Here is a 21,601-nt window from a genome sequence, read left to right on the forward strand (position 1 = left end):
TTTAAAACCGTTCATTTTTTAACAGAAAAAGGGCTATTTTTTTAAATACAAACACTATTTTACTTTATAAGAGGAATTGCTGCAAACAGATTGTGATAATCATTGAACTGGTCGAAGATCTAAATCCTGTGTAGTGGAAAACACAGTCACAAACTGCAGTGGGACCGCATGAACGCAGGAGAAGACAAAATAAACAGCCAGTTATAACCAAAGAAAACACAATGATGTGAATGTATTCTCTTTATTATTGGTCTGTAACCATAGAAAGTTCCATATAGTCTACTGGCTCATCTCATTGGCTGCTAAGGTCTTAATGTGAACAGCACCAAATGCTTGTAGATATTGGACAGAATGGAGATTACAGGTGGAATCCTGCGCAGAGACCAATACGGAGGCAGAATAAGTGAATGCCAGCACATCCTTCTGCTCCTAACTCTTCTCTTGGGGCTGTTAGAAAGAACACCGTGTTATTTGTAACGCATTCCTCCTTATTCATTTTCATATAACATGGTTCATTTTAAAGTATTGTTCAGATTGTTGGTCGAAGGACACCTTTTGTGTCAATGTTTTTGAAGATAAAGCATAAAATATAAACCCCCTTGGTATTAAAGAAGTTGTCTTGTTTGAAAATACACTATAAGGGTATTCCGAATTAATAAATATGGCACATTCATTTGAGACCTCCATCTATAAGTCACAATGGAGAGTAGCTACAAAGAGCATTTCTCAATCTGGAGGATCTTGCATATCAAACATTTCATTGAACTCAATGAGGACCATTTAATTCCCCCTTTCACCTATGGAGGCACTGCAGGACATCTGACCTTCTGCTGCTGGGTACTACTACAAGCTACAATTGATTGCTTGGCATTCCAGCAGCTGGATACCCTATTATCATCTTATTATCGGGAAAACCTTCTACCAAAAAAGAGTTGTCCCAAGTAGACAGCCCTTTCTGTGAACATTTGTGGATAGACACAATGGGTGGAATTTATCAAGTGATTTGTGCCTCATTTATGGCGTACAGAAGTCACAAATTACGATACATCTCATATATTCACTATAATTTGCAACTTTTTCTTCCTCTTGACAACTTTGAAAACTGGCGACAAAAGGGGGTGGGACATGGTCAATAGGGATCCAATGCATTTGGTACGTTCTAAGCCAACAGATGTCAAAAAAATGACACAAATCACTACTCATAGCAGCCCTTTAGGAGTGTTCTCAATACATTGCCACATTTTACTCCAATATGGTTCAGATTAAGACTGGCATATAAAGTGCCAGTTTTAATAAATCTCCCCTAATGTGCTGCAGTGAGAAGGACTTTCTGACATTGATGTACTTGACAAATTTACTTGGCCTCAACAAGACAACCGTGTGTACTTACTGTTATATTCGCGGGCCCAATAGGTTGGAATTCCCCAGCAAAGGCTTTCCACAGCATTACCATACATGGCAATATCGTTCACTTGTTGGTTAGTCACAAAGTAATGTTTGTGCAGCTCTTCCAGGTCCTTCTTTTGCTCCTGAAGTTGCAAAAATACATCATTGTCTACATTAGTAACTGTACATTGATATACTATTGCATGGGCCATCTTGTTGTTGGAAGCCCTGAAGTTGAATGTCATATACAGGTATTATGTAGGTATTATTCTGTCTCCTTAATGGGGTTGTACCAAGATTGGCCTTTAGCACCTATCCATCTTGATGCAATCCCTTTAATATAAATGGAAATCTTCTTAGCTGGGTTGGATACTGAAGTCTTTTAAATCTGATTTCTTTTGCTAGGGTATAGGATAATTTCATGGGTTCTCAACAATTATTCTAGAAGTACCAAGGGCACAAACTGGCCTTATTTCATAGCATGAATAGGACAAAGTATTTCTAGATTGGTTTATGGCTTGAGAGACAGATTTAACATTTCAAGTATCTTGTATTTTATCAAATGTGTGCATTTTATCATAAACGACATTTACCCTTTTGGTGTGAATCCACTCATTTATACGTCCAAGGCCTGGGAAGGTAGCAATATCCATATGGGCCAAGACACAGATTCCTTTGTAGGGCATTTGGTAGGCAACTATGTTCTGGAAATAAGATCAAAGAAAATAGTTGGTCATTATCATTGCAAGTTTTACATTTAAGCTACTAATAAACTTGTTCTTGAAATGTTTTTATAAAATAAATGCCTGTAGGCTGAATATGAGTATCAAAACTGTAAGGAAATTGTGTATGTGATTGCTTTCAATCCATTTAATCTCTAGAGCTTGTTGTGCTTCCAGCAGTGTAATACTTTGCTTGCCCTGAAGGGGCACTGTCTAATTTTAGATTGGCCCCACATTGCATTGTAATAAAGTTATAGATGGAAGTAATTCAAGTGTAGATACAGTATGCTGTATATTAAAGGGGTTCTTTCAGATGGGGCTGAGCTGCAATACTAGACACAGCCCATATACAAGATGGGAATTGCTTCTTGAAGACACCAACCATGTTTCTGTATTCTCATAAATCCCTTTTAGAAATTGTTCCCTTTGTAATTCAACGTTTTCTTTAAAGCAATACAGGGACACTATTTATGCCATTATTAGATGGACTCTATGGAGTTTATCTTCCCACCACTTACCTGGCTGTAATCAAAGACGGCATTGGCTGATTGTGCTCCAGAGTAGACATTGAGCACAACGACCTTGACTTGTTCATTGATGTTCACAGTGTGGTATTCACGCTCTCCATTGTATCCCTGGCCTACGAATTGGAATGCCTGAAAGACACATTTATAACATGGAGTTACACACTGTATGGTTCAGCGACAAACTTTGGGACATATTGTATATAATTATGCTATTTAGTGGGGAATTGTTGTGCTCTGCTTATTGTCTTATATGTGATGCATATAATTCTGGACCATCTCTTTAGGAGACCCACAACAGTAACATTTTGAACTTCATAGTCCAAGTTACAAAAAGTGGAAATATCAATGACTCTGCTATTCTGATGGTACATAAATAGGTTCTGCTATCTGATTCTGCTTTGCTGGTGGTTGGCATCAGCAACGGGCAAACGTAGGCAGATGCCAAGAACAGTAGATGTAGAACAAGCATATCAAGTGCAAAACCAGGATATATTTTTGGGAAGATTGAGGGTAAGTATTGCACTTATTTACTGACCTTGTGTATTGCACAACTTGCAATCCACATGGTTTATAGATACATCCAGCCAATACCAATGGTGGTTCTTTCACTTGCTGATGAGTCCCTGGTGAAAGCTCAAGGAATGCTTGGAGAATGCTGGTATTGGCCCAAAAATTTAGGATACATTGGGTATAAGTAAGAATTCTTCTTTATTCCATATACACAAATTATGCATTTCGAACCCAAAGGTAAAATATATACAATAATATTGGTTGCCAAGCTCTATGTTACAAAACGAAGAACTCTAATATCCAGGTCCAAAATGCATAGTTTATGTACCTGAAAAAAGAATACTTATACCCAGCGTATCCTGAGTGTTTCATTTAGCATATGCTGGTACCAGCAGTGGTCTCCTTCTACATTCAGTCCTTGAGGCAGACTGCCAGGGCCCACTGGGCTTTGGTAGGCCATGAAAAACTAGGATAAACATTATCTATACATGTCATGTGTGGGGTAGAAGGAGACAACTACTGTATGATCATGTTGAAGGTATCCAACACACATGGAGTTGGCCCTTCTATATTATATGGTTGTGATAGACATAGGATAGTCCACAAATCTGAATAGAACTAGAACTGGGTATGTAGTATAGAGAAAGGACCTTTGCAAGATATTACGTATAGTGGAACTTTTGGACAACTTGTATAGATGGTGCAGTCTATAGAAGACTATGACAAAGCCTCTTAAATTTACTTAGTCTACAGTTTATTGATACAAATACACATGCAAATTACATGTTATTGGCCAGTAAGGTACAAAGCATACCACAAAAGGCTAATAAAACAATTTAAGGATTACTAATCTCTTACCTCATCAGCGAATAGTGGGTTTACGAACAAGGCGAAAAGGCCCAAAAGGAGCAGCTATGGAAAAAAGAAAAACAGAAAAGAAAATGTAACCAAAGAATTTGCTATTTGCAAGAAATGAATATAGGCAATAAACAAATGATAAGAAATGTTAGTTTGCATGTATCAGAAGGCAGAATGGGCAACATTCACGTGTACTAAGTTGTACCAGTTGGGAGTGCTGCTCCTACTTGTGTTGGCGTGTTGGAGTTGGGAGTGCTGCTCCTACTTGTGTTGTTTACCTCTTATCTAAAAGTGAACCTCCACTTTAATTTGTATTACTTATTTTTAGGTACAAAATCCTGTAGTGATTAATCTTTTAATATACCTTTACAGTGATGAGTAGAAGAACCCCACATAGATATATAGCCTTTTATGATACATAGCTCTGAATTATCTGCATAGAAATATATTTAGAAGATGATGCTTTGGTTACCTGCAATGGCTACTAGATGGAGCTTAGAAGTTTACTGTATACTATTCATATATCCAGTAATAAACTGGCATACAGTAATTGAAACTCCATCTCTCGGCAGCTGCACCAGAATCTATGCCTCTATGCAGGAGATTTGGAGTATTGTATCATGAACATAAATCTGTAACCATTATAAAAATGAATTATCGCTCAAAATTCATTCAAATTATGGCTTTTGAGCAATAATCAATGCGTGTAAACGAAACGCTTCCATCTTTCACTATTCGGCTGAATGATGATTTTTAGGTGTGCATAAAATCCATTGTTCAGGTGGGGGGGAGATAGTAGGGACCACATGCTGTGTTCTCCACGGGAGCAGCTGATAACTTTGTACTCAGCTGACAGCCTGTGGCAGCCCAATGCAAAGACAATGCAGCTAAGTGCAAAATCCAGACCACATGCTGGAATTTGCAAACAGCTGCTGGAAGCTCATTTACATGCAAATGAAGCCAAAAAAGTGCTACTGGACATTACCGTCCCTTAGTCGTTAGTACTTTATGCAAAATGATCGCTAGAGCTGTCAAACTTTCAATCGTTTGAAAGATTGTCTTTGCGTGTAAATAAGCCTAAAAGTATTTGTGATTGTAAACTTAACCAATGATAGCCTGAAAACTCTTCTGGTTCTTTGAATACATTCAAGGGTATGAGATTAGAGAAAAAGGAGTCTGATTTTAGTTTTTTGCATCTGTGTGCATCAGGTAGTAAGAGAAACAATGCGCCCATCTTTGTTTGTCCAGGACTGAAGGGTCACTTTAATGCAGTTTATATGCTAGCAATTTAAAGGCGTTGTTTCAGATTAGAGAAAAAAGTCAGAGAAGCAGTACAGCCATCTGTATTTGTCTGGGATCGGAGATGTTAGAAAATAGACAATTTTTCTAGTTCTCATATTACACAATATTTCCAACTAATTTTTGCCTAATGATCATATTATTTCTGAGAATAAGTGCTGCTCATGTATGGGAAAAACAAAAGAGTCAAGACTATTCGGCACCCATAGATTTAACATGCCAAAATCATCATGATGTACAGAACTAGCAACACATTAATACCTATTAGCAGGTCTGATAAACCTAGGGGATGCTGTTATGCAGCAATCAGCCAGTAGTTGCAAGTAACTACAAAAACACTATTGAGAATTACTAGGAATTACATAGACTAAAGAGGGTCCAACATAAAAGTCAGCATTGGACCCACCCTCATGGCAGCACACTACTGCTTGTCCATCACCTCCTCCAACCGTTGTGGGAGAGAAGTGACCCTTGGGCTCCATCTAGCATTTGGCAACATCAAAGTGGGTACGAAGAGCCTCCAGAACTGCACATCTATAACATCTATGTACTTTCCAGATTAACTACAGTATAATATATTTTCCTGCCATCATAGCAACATCAGGATATAGTATATGAATACATCTTTAGTATATGTATGCTTATATTTGCCTCAGTCACTTACCATCTTGCCTATTCTCAGTGTTGCCTTCAAGTCAAGAATGCAGGTTTATCGTGTTCTGCACTTTTATATATTCCATCCAGAAACACTAAACAATGAGGTGAGATAAGCCCACGTTCCAATCTGTGATACACCAGAGTAAACCCTACGTGCGAGTGACACATGTTTGTTAAATAGGATTGGTTCCAATGTTCCACTCTGGTGACCCTTTCCCTCCATAGACATATGAAACTGGGCTTAAAAAATAACTGCAAACACAAAGAGGGTGTGGAAATGTCATGGAAAAATGGAACGAGTGTTTAATTATAAAGGAGAAAGTACATATTCTAGAAGGTTATGGCCCAAAAAGTAAAGATGTGAATCATAATCTGGTGATATAAACCCATAAATAATAGGCAGGTCTCCTATTCACACGGCCTGGAATCCAATCAATAATCATTACATACAGCACGTCTAATGTAGGACTAGAGGTGTAGGTACTGGCTTAACCTCACCTCTTCACCTCACTTTAGGACACATTGACACCAACAAGTTTGCAGATCAGACTGATAAGCAGCTAATAAGCCCATAATTGGTGTGCCTAAGGTGTGAAGCCATCAGTTAGTAAATGTACATGACCTGCTTACGTATTATTCATAGTACTAGTCTTTACCAGTTGGAATGATTTTTGCAACATCATACAGGGTTATTCCAAATAATTTTTCCTTTTTGAACCCCTCATAACTCCTGTTTAACCCCTTCATGACATGGCCTATTTTGGGTTTAAGGACGCAACGATTTTTGGCGGATTTTGTTCTCCATTTATCAAAAGTCATAATTTTTAAATTTTTCCGTCGACGCGGCCGTATAAGTGCTTGTTTTTGCATGGCGAACTGTAGTTTTTATCGGTGCCATTTTTGGGTACATAGACTATATTGTAGAACTTTTATTATTTTTTTTATGATAGCAGGGAGAGAAAACGCATCAATTCTGCCATAGATTTTTTTTTACAGCGTTAATCATGCAGCATAAATGACACAATCCATTTTTTCTGCGGGTCGGTAAGGTTACAACAATATCAAAATTCTTAATTTTTTTAGGTTTTTCCACTTTTCTGCAGTAAAAACCATTTTTTTGGAAAATCTTTTTTTTTTTCTAAATCGCTGCATTCAAAGTCCTGTAACTTTTTGATTTTTTTATGTACGCAGCTCTATGAGGGCTTATTTTTTGTGAGATGAGCTGTAGTTTCAATTGATACCACTTTGGAGTACATACGGCTTTTTTGATCACTTTTATTGCGATTTTAGGGAGGCAAAATGCTAATTTTTAGCATTTTGCCTCAGTTTTTTTAACACTTTTTTCCGTGCACAGTCAAAAGCATGTGCAACGTATTGTACACATCGTTACGGACGAGACAATACCAAACTTGTGGGGTTTTTTTTTTACCTTTTTTTATGCTAATATGAGAAAAAGCATAAAGGGTTTTTTACTTTTTTTTTTAACATTTTTCTTTATTATCTTTTTTTACACAACTTGTGTCCCTCTAGGGTACTTACAGTACAGCACTGATGATCGCTGTGATAAGGCATGGCAGGGCTACTGCCCTGCCATGCCTTATCGCTTATACAGCGATCACAGGCTATGACAATACAGGACGCCAGTGTCTGGTGTCCTGTTGCCATGGCAACGAGCCGGGCTCTCTGTGATTATATCGCTAGAGCCCGGTGACGTCACAGAGGGAGCGCCCTCCCTCTGTGAACCCTTCCCATGCTGCGATCTACATAGATCGCTGCTGGGAAGGGATTAACAGCGGGGAGCGCATCTCCGATGCACCCCCACTTTTGCAGCGGGAGGACGGTTATGACTGACAGCCGACTCCCGCTGCAGGATAGCGCCAGATATCATAAGTGATCTCGTACTGTCCCCAGGACGTAAGTTTACGTGCTGTTGCGGGAAGTACCCCGCTGCAGGACGTAAACTTACGCTCTGCAGCAAGGAGGGGTTAATGACACTCAGATACATATATTTTAAATCAATGAAAACTGAAACTCAAAAATTTTTATTTTGTAAAACTGTCTAACACTAAGACTTTCCTTATTGCCCATAGCAACTCATCACAGCACAGCTTTCATTTCTCAAGCTGCTGAGGTAAAATTAAAAAAAACCAAAAAGTTTTATTCTCCCATCGTTGTCCCTTGGGGATATTAAAATTCACAGAGGTGAGAGAAAAAATGTACAAAGACACAACCCACAGAAAAAGAAGCCAAATGCGCACCACCTGATAAACTGCTGGGCAGGCTCAATTACAATATACCCTATTAGGGATCAGACGGGTGTTTTTTCGTGCGATTTACGCATGCGCATGCGTCCGGCGATTTTATAAAACCCTTGCTTTGCAATGGTATCGGACACATGAGCGCTTTTTATGCGCTCGTCCGATAAATTATAGAACAGAAATCGCAGATCGCACCTATCTGCGATCTGCGATTCCTGTTCTCTTCTCTATATGCGCTCAATGGGGCCGGCGGCAGCAGCGCCGACCCCATTGAGAACATATAGTAGACAAATCATTCTCCTCTGCCACAGCTGTAACAGCTGTGGCAGAGAAGAATGATGTTTGCCCATTGAATTCAATGGAGCCGGCAATACAGCCGGCTCCATTGAAAGCAATGGGCTGCCGGCGAGCGCGGGATGAATTTTCGGGAAGGGCTTAAAAATATAAGCCCTTCCCTGCAATTCATCCAGAAATGTGTACAAAAAAAAAAATATATATATACTCACCTGGTCCCGGCAGACGGAGTTCAGCCAGGGCCGGCGGCAGTTCTCCTGAACTGCTCTGAGTAGTATTCAGCAGCCGAGGATTTAAAATCCCCGCCTGCTGAATGAGCTGCCTCTGATTGGTCACAGCCTGACCAATCAGAGGCAGCTCTCACTCACACCCATTCATGAATTCATGAATGACAGCTGAGAGCTGCCCCTGATTGGTCCCTGCGCTGAGCCAATCAGAGGCAGCACTCACTCACCCATTTGCCGGGACCAGGTGAGTATATATATCTTTTTTTATTTTACACATTTCTGGATGAATTTCAGGGAAGGGCTTATATATTTAAGCCCTTCCCGAAAATTCATCGTGAGATCGCCCGCAGCGCATTGCTTTCAATGGAGCCGGCTGTATTGCCGGCTCCATTGAATTCAATGCGCTGGACAGCTCCGGCCTGTTTTTATTGAAACACGGCTAGGAGCAGTATTTTTCGGGCGATTTTTCGGCCCTGGTCACGCGATTTGCGGATGCGCATCCGTCATGCGATCCGCAAATCGCGGGAAAAAACGCCCATGTGACTAAGGCCTTAGCATGCAGAGAGCCAGATTGCAATATGGAGGAGCTAAATATTCATATATGGACTAATGAGCAGAGACTCAACTCAACCCAAGATTGTGGGAGGGGTGAATGCTGACAAACATAGTCCGTGTATATGAACCGATACCAAGGATACCAGCCATAGATAAGTGCGCCACACCATCCTGGAATGCAACCCCTACTGGCAAAGCAGGGGGTTGCAGTTTATTAGGTGGTGCGTATTTGGCTTCTTTTTCTGTGAGTTATGTCTTTGTACATTTTTTCTCTCACCTCTGTGATTTTGATTTATTTATTTGTGAGATAGCTAGGGTTCTAACAGATGAGTTGTGGCCTTGCTGTGGCCCGTCAGCTTATGTATTTTGATGAAAATACAAACTAACACCTGCATTATCAGTGTTTTTTTTGCATGCAGTGTGCTATAGATGCTGGGGCAGCCCAGGATGTCATGCCAGTGTGGCGCACTGTGGTGATAAAGGGCAACCCACTGCTTTGCCAGTAGGGGTTGCATTCCTGTTTGCTGTGTCACACTTATCTATGGCTGGCATCCTTGGTGTCTGGCTTTTTGCATGCCACTAGGGGGAAGGTAATTGAGTCTGCCCTGAGGTTTATCAGGTGGTGCGTATTTTGCTTCTTTTTTTGTGAGTTATCCCTGGGGAATATGTGACAAAATGGTTGCCAATGAAGACAGGAGAGCATTTTGAGTCATTGATTTTCACATCTACCAGTCTGTTATAAGTGTGTAACATCATTTTCGAACACATTTTTCTGAAGCTCCTCCCAGTGCTTCGTAAGCGGTACTACAATTTTAAGGAAAAAAAACTGCATTCGTGAGCGAAAATCTTCCAGCGTCCACTAATAAGCATGGAAACAGTAGAGTGTGTCCATGGAAGTTTCACACAAAGTCCTTCGAAATCCACCATCAGAAAAAACAGGGAATTAGACATCCAACAGCCAACTATGAGGAAGATTCTGTGCAAACATTTGCGTTGCTGTTCCTTGTGATTCAACCGAATATAAAAAGAACATTTACCCTGTACTGCAGAGGACTATGAGTAGGACTTTTTACAAACAATTCCAATTTATTATAGCTACGTGTTTCAGCACAGATACCGTGCCCTTTTCAAGCTTGAAGCAATTGGAATTGTTTGTATAAAGTCCTACTCATAGTCCTCTGCAGCGCGGGGTAAATGTTCTTTTTATATACGGTTGGATAACGATGAGCTTCTGGTTATCCAGTTAAGCTGGTATACCCTGGACGTCTGTCCACCGCTGGGTAGATACTGGAGCAAGAATAACTCCTACACGCGATCGTGGACAAAGGGTACCAGAGGGTTTTCCCAAGGCAGGGTTAACCCTTCGTGCACCAGGTGAGTGTGTATTCACTTTCCATGCTTCTGTTTATGAAGTTTTAATTGTGGCATAAGGCGCATTCTGATTTGATATTTCTCTTGATATTCCTGGTGATTGTTGCAGGATCGGAAACCGGACAACAAAGCATGACCACATTCTTACTGCGAGAGTGTGCAAAATCTAATGGAAACCAATGGTTTCATGAAAGAAGCCGCCTTCCACCTTTTGGACACAGTAAACAAACTTAATGTCAGAATCTGGGGGAGGGAAAACCTACCGGTCTACATGGAGCGTATGTGCGACTTCCCCAAGTTGAATGTGTTTTGGACTATAACCTGCAGGAAACTGTATGGCTCATCTTTGTTTTTCATAAAGAAACAATAGCAGGGATTTCGTACCTGGACATCCTACAGATATAGGATTTCCCATTCCAGCTGCAACAGAAGCCATGTTTCATCTTCCAAAAGGGCGGGGCATTCCACAATTTGCACAATAAAGTGAGCTCAATAGACAACTACCAAACAGATGGAACTTGTGAACTTCTTCCCTGAGCTCCACATTTTCTGGACCTTGTGCCTTGAGATGAAAGTGTTAAATATAGAGTCTACATGCCATGAGTTATGAGTGTTTCAAATCAAGAAGATCATTTGTAAGAACCCTATAATTTATTTATGTCAAAATTTCTTTTCTTTGTGGTTTAAAGCTGAATTTTATTGTCTTCCAAGAATTTGTCTAGTCAAGGCTTTTTGTCTGACTCCGTTCAGCACCCATGGATTTAAAATGACAAAATCAACATGATGTACTTGCAAATCAAATACATATTAACAATTATGGTAAAATGCCAAAATGCTAGGTTGGTGTTGGCATTGGTTCTTGTGTTACTATAACATGTAGGCCAATTGCACTAACTAATCATGGTACAAGTCCTTGCCAGCTACAGGTCTCCAAACAGCAATAAGTAATATGCAGGATACGTAGAACTGCTTTTTCAACTGCATATACTTTATATATCCATACCTTCCCAAGATACAAGATCAGACCACACAGTTCAATAAAGAGGTCATTGAAACGTCATGAAATATTCATCCAGATGTCTATAGTTAGTAAACTGTAGAGATGAGCGAACGTACTCGTTCGAGCTTGATACTCGTTCGAGTATTAGCGTGTTCAAGATGCTCGTTACTCGTAACGAGTACCACGCGATGTTCGAGTTACTTTCACTTTCATCTCTGAGACGTTAGCGCGCTTTTCTGGCCAATAGAAAAACAGGGAAGGCATTACAACTTCCCCCTGCGACGTTCAAGCCATATACCACCCCCCTGCAGTGAGTGGCTGGCGAGATCAGGTGTCACCCGAGTATAAAAATCGGCCCCTCCCGCGGCTCGCCACAGATGCGTTCTGACATAGAGGAGGGAAAGTGCTATCTTGGTGGAGCTGCTATAGGGAGAGTGTTAGGAGTATTTTAGGCTTCAAGAACCCCAACGGTCCTTCTTAGGGCCACATCTAACCATGTGCAGTACTGTGGAGGCTGCTTTTTGCAGTGTTGCACATTTTTTTTTTTTGGTATATTGGCCGTGCAGAGCATTGCGTCCTGCAGTAATACTCCAGGGCCAGAAGCGCTTAGGCAGGGACAGAAGACATATTGATTGAATATAGGCAGTGGGCCTTTGCAAAAAAATTTGGGGAAAAAAATCTATTTGGGCTGCCTGTGACTGTCCTCAGTGTTCTGGGTCTCTGCTGGGTGTAGTAGTTCTCCAAATTCATACGCAGCCAGCTAAGTGTTACAGCAGGCTTGCGCAAAATTATTTCCTGGCGTTCCGTAAGTGAAGTCAGCCTCCAACCACAGGCCAATAAGCGGCACATTTAATTACAGCGTTCTGTTTCTGCATTACTGGTAATACAGAATGCTGAGGGGTAGGGGTAGGCCTAGAGGACGTGGACGCGGGCGAGGACGCGGAGGCCCAAGTCAGGGTGTGGGCACAGGCCGAGCTCCTGATCCAAGTGTATCGCAGCCGACTGCTGCGGGATTAGGAGATAGGCACGTTTCTGGCGTCCCCACATTCATCGCACAATTAATGGGTCCACGCGATAGACCTTTATTAGAAAATGAGCAGTGTGAGCAGGTCCTGTCGTGGATGGCAGAAAGTGCATCCAGCAATCTATCGTCCACTCACAGTTCTGCGCCGTCCACTGCTGCAACTCAGAATCCTCTGGCTGCTGCTCCTCCTTCCTCCCAGCCTCCTCACTCCATTACAATGAGACATTCTGAGGAGCGGGCAGACTCCCAGGAACTGTTCTCGGGCCCCTGCTCAGATTGGGCAGCAGTGGTTCCTCTCCCACCAGAGGAGTTTATCGTTACTGATGCCCAACCATTGGAAAGTTCCCGGGGTCCGGGGGATGAGGCTGGGGACTTCCGGCAACTGTCTCAAGACCTTTCAGTGGGTGAGGAGGACGATGACGTTGAGACACAGTTGTCTATCAGTGAGGTAGTAGTAAGGGCAGTAAGTCCAAGGGAGGAGCGCACAGAGGATTCGGAGGAAGAGCAGCAGGACAATGAGGTGACTGACCCCACCTGGTTTGCTACGCCTACTGAGGACAGGTCTTCAGAGGGGGAGGCAAGGGCAGCAGCAGGGCAGGTTGCAAGAGGCAGTGCGGTGTCCAGGGGTAGAGGCAGGGCCAGACCGAATAATCCACCAACTGTTTCCCAAAGCGCACCCTCGCGCCATGCCACCCTGCAGAGGCCGAGGTGCTCAAAGGTCTGGCAGTTTTTCACTGAGAGTGCAGACGACCGACAAACAGTGGTGTGCAACCTTTGTCGCGCCAAGATCAGCCGGGGAGCCACCACCACCAGCCTCACCACCACCAGCATGCGCAGACATATGATGGCCAAGCACCCCACAAGGTGGGACGAAGGCCGTTCACCGCCTCCGGTTTGCACCGCTGCCTCTCCCCCTGTGCCCCAACCTGCCACTGAGATCCAACCCCCCTCTCAGGGCACAGGCACTACCGTCTCCTGGCCTGCACCCACACCCTCACCTCCGCTGTCCTCGGCCCCATGCAGCAATGTCTCTCAGCGCAGCGTCCAGACGTCGCTAGCGCAAGTGTTTGAGCGCAAGCGCAAGTACGCCGCCACGCACCCGCACGCTCAAGCGTTAAACGTGCACATAGCCAAATTTATCAGCCTGGAGATGCTGCCGTACAGGGTTGTGGAAACGGAGTCTTTCAAAAGTATGATGGCGGCGGCGGCCCCGCGCTACTCAGTTCCCAGTCGCCACTACTTTTCCCGATGTGCTGTCCCAGCCCTGCACGACCACGTCTCCCGCAACATTGTACGCGCCCTCACCAACGCGGTTACTGGCAAGGTCCTCTTAACAACGGACACGTGGACAAGCACAGGCGGGCAGGGCCACTATATCTCCCTGACGGCACATTGGGTGAATTTAGTGGAGGCTGGGACCGAGTCAGAGCCTGGGACCGCTCACGTCCTACCCACCCCCAGAATTGCGGGCCCCAGCTCGGTGGTGGTATCTGCGGCGGTGTATGCTTCCTCCAGTAAAGCACCCTCCTCCTCCTCCTCCAACGCAACCTCTGTCTCGCAATCAAGATGTGTCAGCAGCAGCAGCACGTCGCCAGCAGTCGGTGTCGCGCGGCGTGGCAGCACAGCGGTGGGCAAGCGTCAGCAGGCCGTGCTGAAACTACTCAGCTTAGGAGATAAGAGGCACATGGCCCACGAACTGCTGCAGGGTCTGACAGAGCAGACCGACCGCTGGCTTGCGCCGCTGAGCCTCCAACCGGGCATGGTCGTGTGTGACAACGGCCGTAACCTGGTGGCGGCTCTGCAGCGCGGCAGCCTCACGCACGTGCCATGCCTGGCCCACGTCTTTAATTTGGTGGTTCAGCGCTTTCTGAAAAGCTACCCACACTTGTCAGACCTGCTCAGAAAGGTGCGCCGGCTCTGCGCACATTTCCGCAAGTCCAACACGGACGCTGCCACCCTGCGCACCCTGCAACATCGGTTTAATCTGCCAGTGCACCGACTGCTGTGCGACGTGCCCACACGGTGGAACTCTACGCTCCACATGTTGGCCAGGCTCTATGAGCAGCGTAGAGCTATAGTGGAATACCAACTCCAACATGGGCGGCGCAGTGGGAGTCAGCCTCCTCATTTATTTTCAGAAGAGTGGGCCTGGTTGGCAGACATCTGCCAGGTCCTTGGAAAGCTTGAGGAGTCTACCCAGGTGGTGAGCGGCGATGCTGCAATCATTAGCGTCACCATTCCTCTGCTATGCCTCTTGAGAAGTTCCCTGCAAAGCATAAAGGCAGGCGCTTTGCGCTCGGAAACAGAGCCGGGGGAAGACAGTATGTCGCTGGATAGTCAGAGCAGCCTCCTGTCTATATCTCAGCGCGGTGAGGAGGAGGAGGAGGAGGATGAGGAAGAGGGGGAAGAGACAGCTTGGCCTACTGCTGAGGGTACACATGCTGCTTGCCTGTCATCCTTTCAGCATGTATGGCCTGAGGAGGAGGAGGAGGAGAATCCTGAAAGTGATCTTCCTAGTGAGGACAGCCATGTGTTGCGTACAGGTACCCTGGCACACATGGCTTACTTTATGTTAGGATGCCTTTCTCGTGACCCTCGCGTTACACGCATTCTGGCCACTACGGATTACTGGGTGTACACACTGCTTGACCCACGGTATAAGGAGAACCTTTCCACTCTCATACCCGAAGAGGAAAGGGGTTCGAGAGTGATGCTATACCACAGGACCCTGGCGGACAAACTGATGGTCAAATTCCCATCCGACAGCGCTAGTGGCCGAAGGCGCAATTCCGAGGGCCAGGTAGCAGGGGAGGCGCGGAGATCAGGCAGCATGTACAGCACAGGCAGGGGAACACTCTCTAAGGCCCTTGACAGCTTTATGGCTCCCCAGCAAGACTGTGTCACCGCTCCTCAGTCAAGGCTGAGTCGGCGGGAACACTGTAAAAGGATGGTGAGGGAGTACGTAGCCGATCGAACGACCGTCCTCTGTGACGCCCCTGCCCCCTACAACTACTGGGTGTCGAAGCTGGACACGTGGCCTGAACTCGCGCTGTATGCCCTGGAGGTGCTTGCTTGTCCTGCGGCTAGCGTCTTGTCAGAGAGGGTGTTTAGTGCGGCTGGGGGAATCATCACAGATAAGCATACCCGCCTGTCAACCGACAGTGCCGACAGGCTTACACTCATCAAGATGAACAAAGCCTGGATTTCCTCAGACTTCTCTTCTCCACGAGCGGACAGCAGCGATACCTAAGCAATACGTAGGCTGCACCCGCGGATGGAAGCATCGTTCTCTATCCCCATCAAAAACGGGGACCTTTTTGCTTCATCAATCTGTGTATAATATTCCTTCTCCTCCTCCTGCTCCTCCTCCTGAAACCTCACATAATCTCGCCGAACGGGCAATTTTTCTTAGGCCCACAAGGCTCAGTCATATAATTTTTGTAAACAATTTTTATACGTTTCAATGCTCATTAAAGCGTTGAAACTTTCACCTCAACCAATTTTTATTTTAACTGGGCTGCCTCCAGGCCTAGTTACCAATTAAGTCACATTAACCAAAGTGATTAATGGGTTTCACCTGCCCTCTTGGTTGGGCATGGGCAATTTTTCTGACGTACATTATTACTGTTGGTACACCAATTTTTGGGGGCCCTCGCCTACAGTGTAATCAAATTAATTTTTAGCCCACCTGCATTACAGCTGACGTTACATCAGCTGTGTTGGGCACTGCAATGGGATATATTTATGTACCTCCGGTGGCTTCCTGGCACCCACCCATGCTGTGGGTCCACAGGGAGTTGTAACTGCATGTGTCCACTTCTAAAGAACCCCAGTCTGACTGGGGCATGCAGTGTGGGCCGAAGCCCACCTGCATTAAACATGACATTACCTCAGCTGTGATGGGCAATGCAATAGGATATATTTATGTACCGCCGGTGGCTTCCTGGCACCCACCCATGCTGTCGGTCCACAGGGACTTCACAATAGGGAGTTGTACCTGCCTGTGTCTATGAATTAAAAACCCCGGTCAGGTTGGGGCATGCAGTGTGGGCCGAAGCCCACCTGCATTTAACATGACATTACCTTAGCTGTGATGGGCAATGCAATGGGATATATTTATGTACAGCCGGTGGGTTCCAGGGAGCCACCCATGCTGTGGGTGCACACGGAATTCCCATTGCGGAGTTGTACCTGCCTGTGACTATTTATAAAAAAACGCGGTCTGACTGGGGCATGCAGACACCTTGACAGAATGAATAGTGTGTGGCACATAGGTTCCCCATTGCTATGCCCAGGTGTGCAGCTCCAGATGGAGGTGGCACAGGATTGGATTTCTCATTGCTTCTGTACAGCATTGTGGACTATCGCCACGCTCCTTTTAAAGAGGGTCGCTGCCTAGCCATGCCAACCCTCTGCAGTGTGTGCCTGCTTTTCCTCTGGCAGACGCACTTATAATTAGACATGAGGGTGGCGTGGCATGAGGGCAGCTGAAGGCTGGGCAGGGACAGTTTGGTGTGCGCTGTGGACACTGGGTCGTGGGGGGGGGGGGGGTTGGGCAGCATGTAACCCAGGAGAAGTGGCAGCGGAGTGTCATGCAGGCAGTGATTGTGCTTTGTTGAAGGTAGTGTGGTGCTTAGCTAAAGTATGCATTGCTAATGAGGGCTTTTCAGAAGTAAAAGTTGTTGGGAGGGGGGGGGGGCACTCTTGCCGCTATTGTGGCTTAATAGTGGGACCTGGGAACTTGAGATGCAGCCCAACATGTAGCCCCTCGCTTGCCCTATCCGTTGCTGTGTCGTTCCCATTACTTTCTTGAATTGCCCAGATTTTCACAAATGAAAACCTTAGCGAGCATCGGCGATATACAAAAATGCTCGGGTCGCCCATTGACTTCAATGGGGTTCGTTACTCGAAACGAACCCTCGAGCATCGCGAAAAGTTCGTCTCGAGTAACGAGCACCCGAGCATTTTGGTGCTCGCTCATCTCTAGTAAACTGTCCCTCACTATAACCCAGAATCAGCTAGAGTTCACATGGAGATGCTGCTGGAGAAGAACAAGCATGAAGCCACACTTTCAACACTTTGGGGAACCTTTTATATCAGCATACATTAGCTGATTAACTAAGGAACATCCTTTGAAGGAGAAATAGTGCGAAATTGTGGAAAATAGAGATGTTTAGAATCTCTCGTCAGCAATTTCCAATACTATGAAATGGCAAACTAGTACTTTTAATCAAGCCAGTATGGCTAATGAAAGTAGTGACAAATATCAGTCCGTTGTCCTGTGTAGTAACTCATAGGGTTCTAATTTCCTTCCTTGACTTGTTATCAATCCCAAATCCGACCTACCTTCCTTCTTCCTCAAGATAACCACATTATGCAAATGTATGAACGACTTTCCTTATGTTCTTGTGTGTGTGTGGGGTGGGGGGTCTGAACTAGATGGACACATCAATCCACACCATCACTACAAATTGTCCATACTCTCATCAATTGGCTTTTTGAAATACCCTTAAAATCTTGTGGAGCATGGAAGCTACAGTTGTGACCACCCTTAACTTTGCTTGAATTTTATGAAGGCCACTAATTTGTCAGGAAGATAAAGGCATATTTTTTTTTAAAACGTGAGAGCCTATGGGTGACAGATGGCTGACGGATTACCTAGATCTGAGGCATCTGTCACAGATATATGCTTTTAAATATGGGAGTCTATAACATCTCATGTTACTCACTTTTGGATATGTCAAGCTAAGGGAAACGTTAAGGGAGAAGCCATCTGTATCTCACCTCGGCAAATTATACTTATTTTAGAATACAAAGTAGTCAACAAGTCATTGTCATTTCCTTTATCTGCCACATCTAAAAAAACTGAATATTATTAGGGCTGACCCCCTGGAAAAAAAATCTAAAGGTCGTGATGACTTTTAAGATACTTGTCAAATGTTGTTAATTCTTCTTTTGTACCACCCAAGAGGAGTTAAATATCATTCATGCATCTCAGCCAATGCTTAGCCATCTGGCAAAATGGCTGCTGTAAGCATATTCATCCTCAAATAACTTGAAGCTACAGAAGACCCCATCGAGGTCCCCTGTAGCTGCAAGTAAAAATCAGTACCAGACCTGGAATAGGTCCAGTAGTTTCAAAGTAAATTTAATTTTCTCATTAGGCTAAATTGGGTCCTCACAAAGTTTCTCACTCACATTAAACATCCCTTCAGTATATAGTATATCAGTGTACATACTTTTAATATCAAAAGTACATAGTAATATACAGTAACATACAGGAACGTATGCAAAAAAGAAGGCTGAGAGGAGACTTAATAGCTGTCTACAAATATCTGAAGGGCTGTCACAGTGCAGAGGGATCAGCCCTATTCTCATTTGTACAAGGAAAGACTAGAAGCAATGGGATGTAACTGAAAGGGATGAGACACAGATTAGATATTAGAAAAAACTTTCTGACAGTGAGGGTGATCAATGAGTGGAACAGGTTACCACAGGAGGTGGTGAGTTCTCCATCTATGGAAGAGTTCAAACGGAGGCTGGACAAATATCTGTCTGGGATGATTTAGTAAATCCTTTGAGCAGGGGTTTTCACCTTGGAAGTCTGTTCCAACTCTACGATTTTATGATATTAAGATATCAACCTCGTCTATTCTGCTTAAAAAGTCGCTAGTATCTTTTTGATACACTAGTTGTTGCATATAATATTTTAGCTATTTTCTACAGAAATCACATCCAAGAAAATAGGAAGTCCATGGGGATTTTATAAATCTTCATGCAACTTTAGGGGAAGGTATAAAATGGGCACATGTGGATACTTATTCATTAAAGCTTTTCTAAGATCATCTTAAATTTATACCAATGACCTACCATCAAGGCCAGAGGCTCGGTCTCTCCATTTCTTTGTTTTTGGGGGTGGTGTAGTAGTTAGGATCAGCAGCTAGAAACATGGCTATTAGTGATGAGCGAGCATACTCACTAAGGGCAATTGCTCGAGCGAGCATTGCCCTTAGCGAGTACCTGCCCGCTCGAGAGACAAGGTTCGGGTGCCGGCGGCGGGCAGGGAGCTGCGGGGGAGAGCGGGGAGGAACGGAGGGGAGATCTCTCTCTCCCTCTCTCCCCCTGCTCCCCCCTGCTGACTGCCGCAACTCACCGCTCCCCCAGTCCGGTACCCGAACCTTGTCTCTCGAGCGGGCAGGTACTCGCTAAGGGCAATGCTCGCTCGAGCAATTGCCGTAAGCGAGTATGCTCGCTCATCTCTAATGGCTATATTCTGGCGTCATTGATAGCATATTATATCTCTCTATGCACTATGACTTCCAAATGCTAATTTGCATTATCGCTGATCTGAATATTTGGAAAGTTGCTCTCAGAGTAGCAAATAGATTATTAACTACCTGAGACATGACTTGATGATCTAACCAAATGTACATACATTTTTTTTTACCGCCAAATCAATTTCTTGCTTAAAGGAACTGGATGGAGCACCACTTAGTTTTCTATACACATTGGTATCTCATTATTGGACAAACATCTCCTGACAATACTGTTCTCTCTCCATAATAATGGTTGCAGTGTCGTTATGAACCTTTTAAACCATTTTTAACAGTAGAAATTTCCCCTTTCATCAAATGAATCTTTAAAAAGCTGCTCATACTGTTTCTCAGGAATCTCATTAATAACCGCCTGCTGGAATAATTCTAGCAGGTTGATATGTATGCCATGATCAAATTGGCTCTTAGATCTGAATATCATAGAATATCCATGGCTTGTCAACGATTAGAACAGTTAATATCAAAATTAAACATGTTAGAAAGTAGACTTCAAAAGTGATAAAGTCAGTAATTGAATCAAGCTTTCAATGCTCAACATTGGCACAAAGCCAAGACCCAAATCCCAAGAAAGTAGAAAACATTGCAGATATCGCTCCTGGGTTTGAGACACAAACGGAGGATAAGATCACATAACCTTGCACTGATTTTTAAAGAAAATGATCTTTCTTAGCAAAAATCACAAGAGTTTGATTTCTCCAGTTGTGAGAGTTTTCCAAAAGGAAGACCAAAAGAGTTGAAAACCAAACAAAATAATAAATTGGCGAGCTTGCAATTAATGTTTCTTCTAAAGCTTTGACGGACAATGAACTGGCTGTGATTGATCTCTATCCCCAGTGAAATAGTTGTACATGCTGAACCAAACTAAGCATGAACATATATGGGGAGGTTGGGGATACCAGTAAGCCAACAGCTAGGTTAGCCGTATGACCAACTTGAAGACTGACTGACACAATAACTTCACCTAATGTTAATCAGACGCTCATGAGAATCTCCCATGCCCCATTCTGTTTGGACACATTTCAGCTGGATCAGGGTGTGGCTTATTACTCCAAAGTTTAAATCTGGAAAGTTTTTATCTGTATGGATTTTCTATTCTATAACTGTCCCCATACGCCATCTGTTAAATATTAAAAGGCGTCTCCACCCTGAAACACGTATTTCTTCTGTTAGGTTATCCTTAGATTACCTGTGCAGCCATTGCATAGTCAAATCTGACGTCTATGGACTCCACCATGCCTGATAATTCAGAATGTTTTTCATGGGAGGGTATCATAGCCTAGTGTCTCTCAAGTCTCCTAAGCCCTTTTATTTTTTAGTCCATATAGTACATGCATATTATTCAATGATATCTGAACAAAGACAATTTTTTGTCAATAATTTTAAAAGTTTAAGCATACAGCAGTGCCATGCAGAGGCGTGACTTGAAGCTTCTGGGCCCCAATGCAAATTTGTAACAGGGCCCCCAAATATAATGCTTTATTCATAGTACTGGGCTTACTATATGGAGTAGATAGGTCTTATGGGCCCCCTAGGGGCCTGGGAGCAACCGCATCCCCTGTATCCCCTATGGTTACGCCAC

The 21,601-nt window shown here is 44.0% G+C and overlaps 1 protein-coding gene across 1 annotated transcript; it reads right to left on the reverse strand.

The window, feature by feature from the left end:
• Positions 1–294: 294 nt before the first annotated feature.
• On the reverse strand, positions 295–21,256 carry LOC136610159 (gastrokine-1-like). The gene is made up of 6 exons (XM_066589407.1): positions 21,209–21,256; positions 4,004–4,057; positions 2,627–2,764; positions 1,980–2,090; positions 1,391–1,529; positions 295–447 (listed from the first exon to the last, which is right to left on the reverse strand). The coding sequence occupies exons 1-6, from the start codon at positions 21,254–21,256 to the stop codon at positions 359–361; spliced, it is 579 nt and encodes a 192-aa protein (XP_066445504.1). The 3' UTR covers positions 295–358.
• Positions 21,257–21,601: the final 345 nt, after the last annotated feature.

Source organism: Eleutherodactylus coqui, chromosome 2 (assembly GCF_035609145.1).
Source record: "Eleutherodactylus coqui strain aEleCoq1 chromosome 2, aEleCoq1.hap1, whole genome shotgun sequence".
Taxonomy (NCBI): Eukaryota; Metazoa; Chordata; class Amphibia; order Anura; family Eleutherodactylidae; genus Eleutherodactylus; species Eleutherodactylus coqui.

Excerpts from the sequence above, each read along its gene's own strand:
- LOC136610159 (XM_066589407.1), bottom strand. The coding sequence starts at position 21,256 with ATGGTGGAGTCCATAGACGTCAGATTTGACTATGCAATGGCTGCACAG. Across the intron at positions 4,058-21,208 it reads ACTATGCAATGGCTGCACAG|CTGCTCCTTTTGGGCCTTTT; the intron begins GTAATCTAAGGA and ends TTTTTTCCATAG. Across the intron at positions 448-1,390 it reads TTGGGCCCGCGAATATAACA|CCCCAAGAGAAGAGTTAGGA; the intron begins GTAAGTACACAC and ends TCTTTCTAACAG.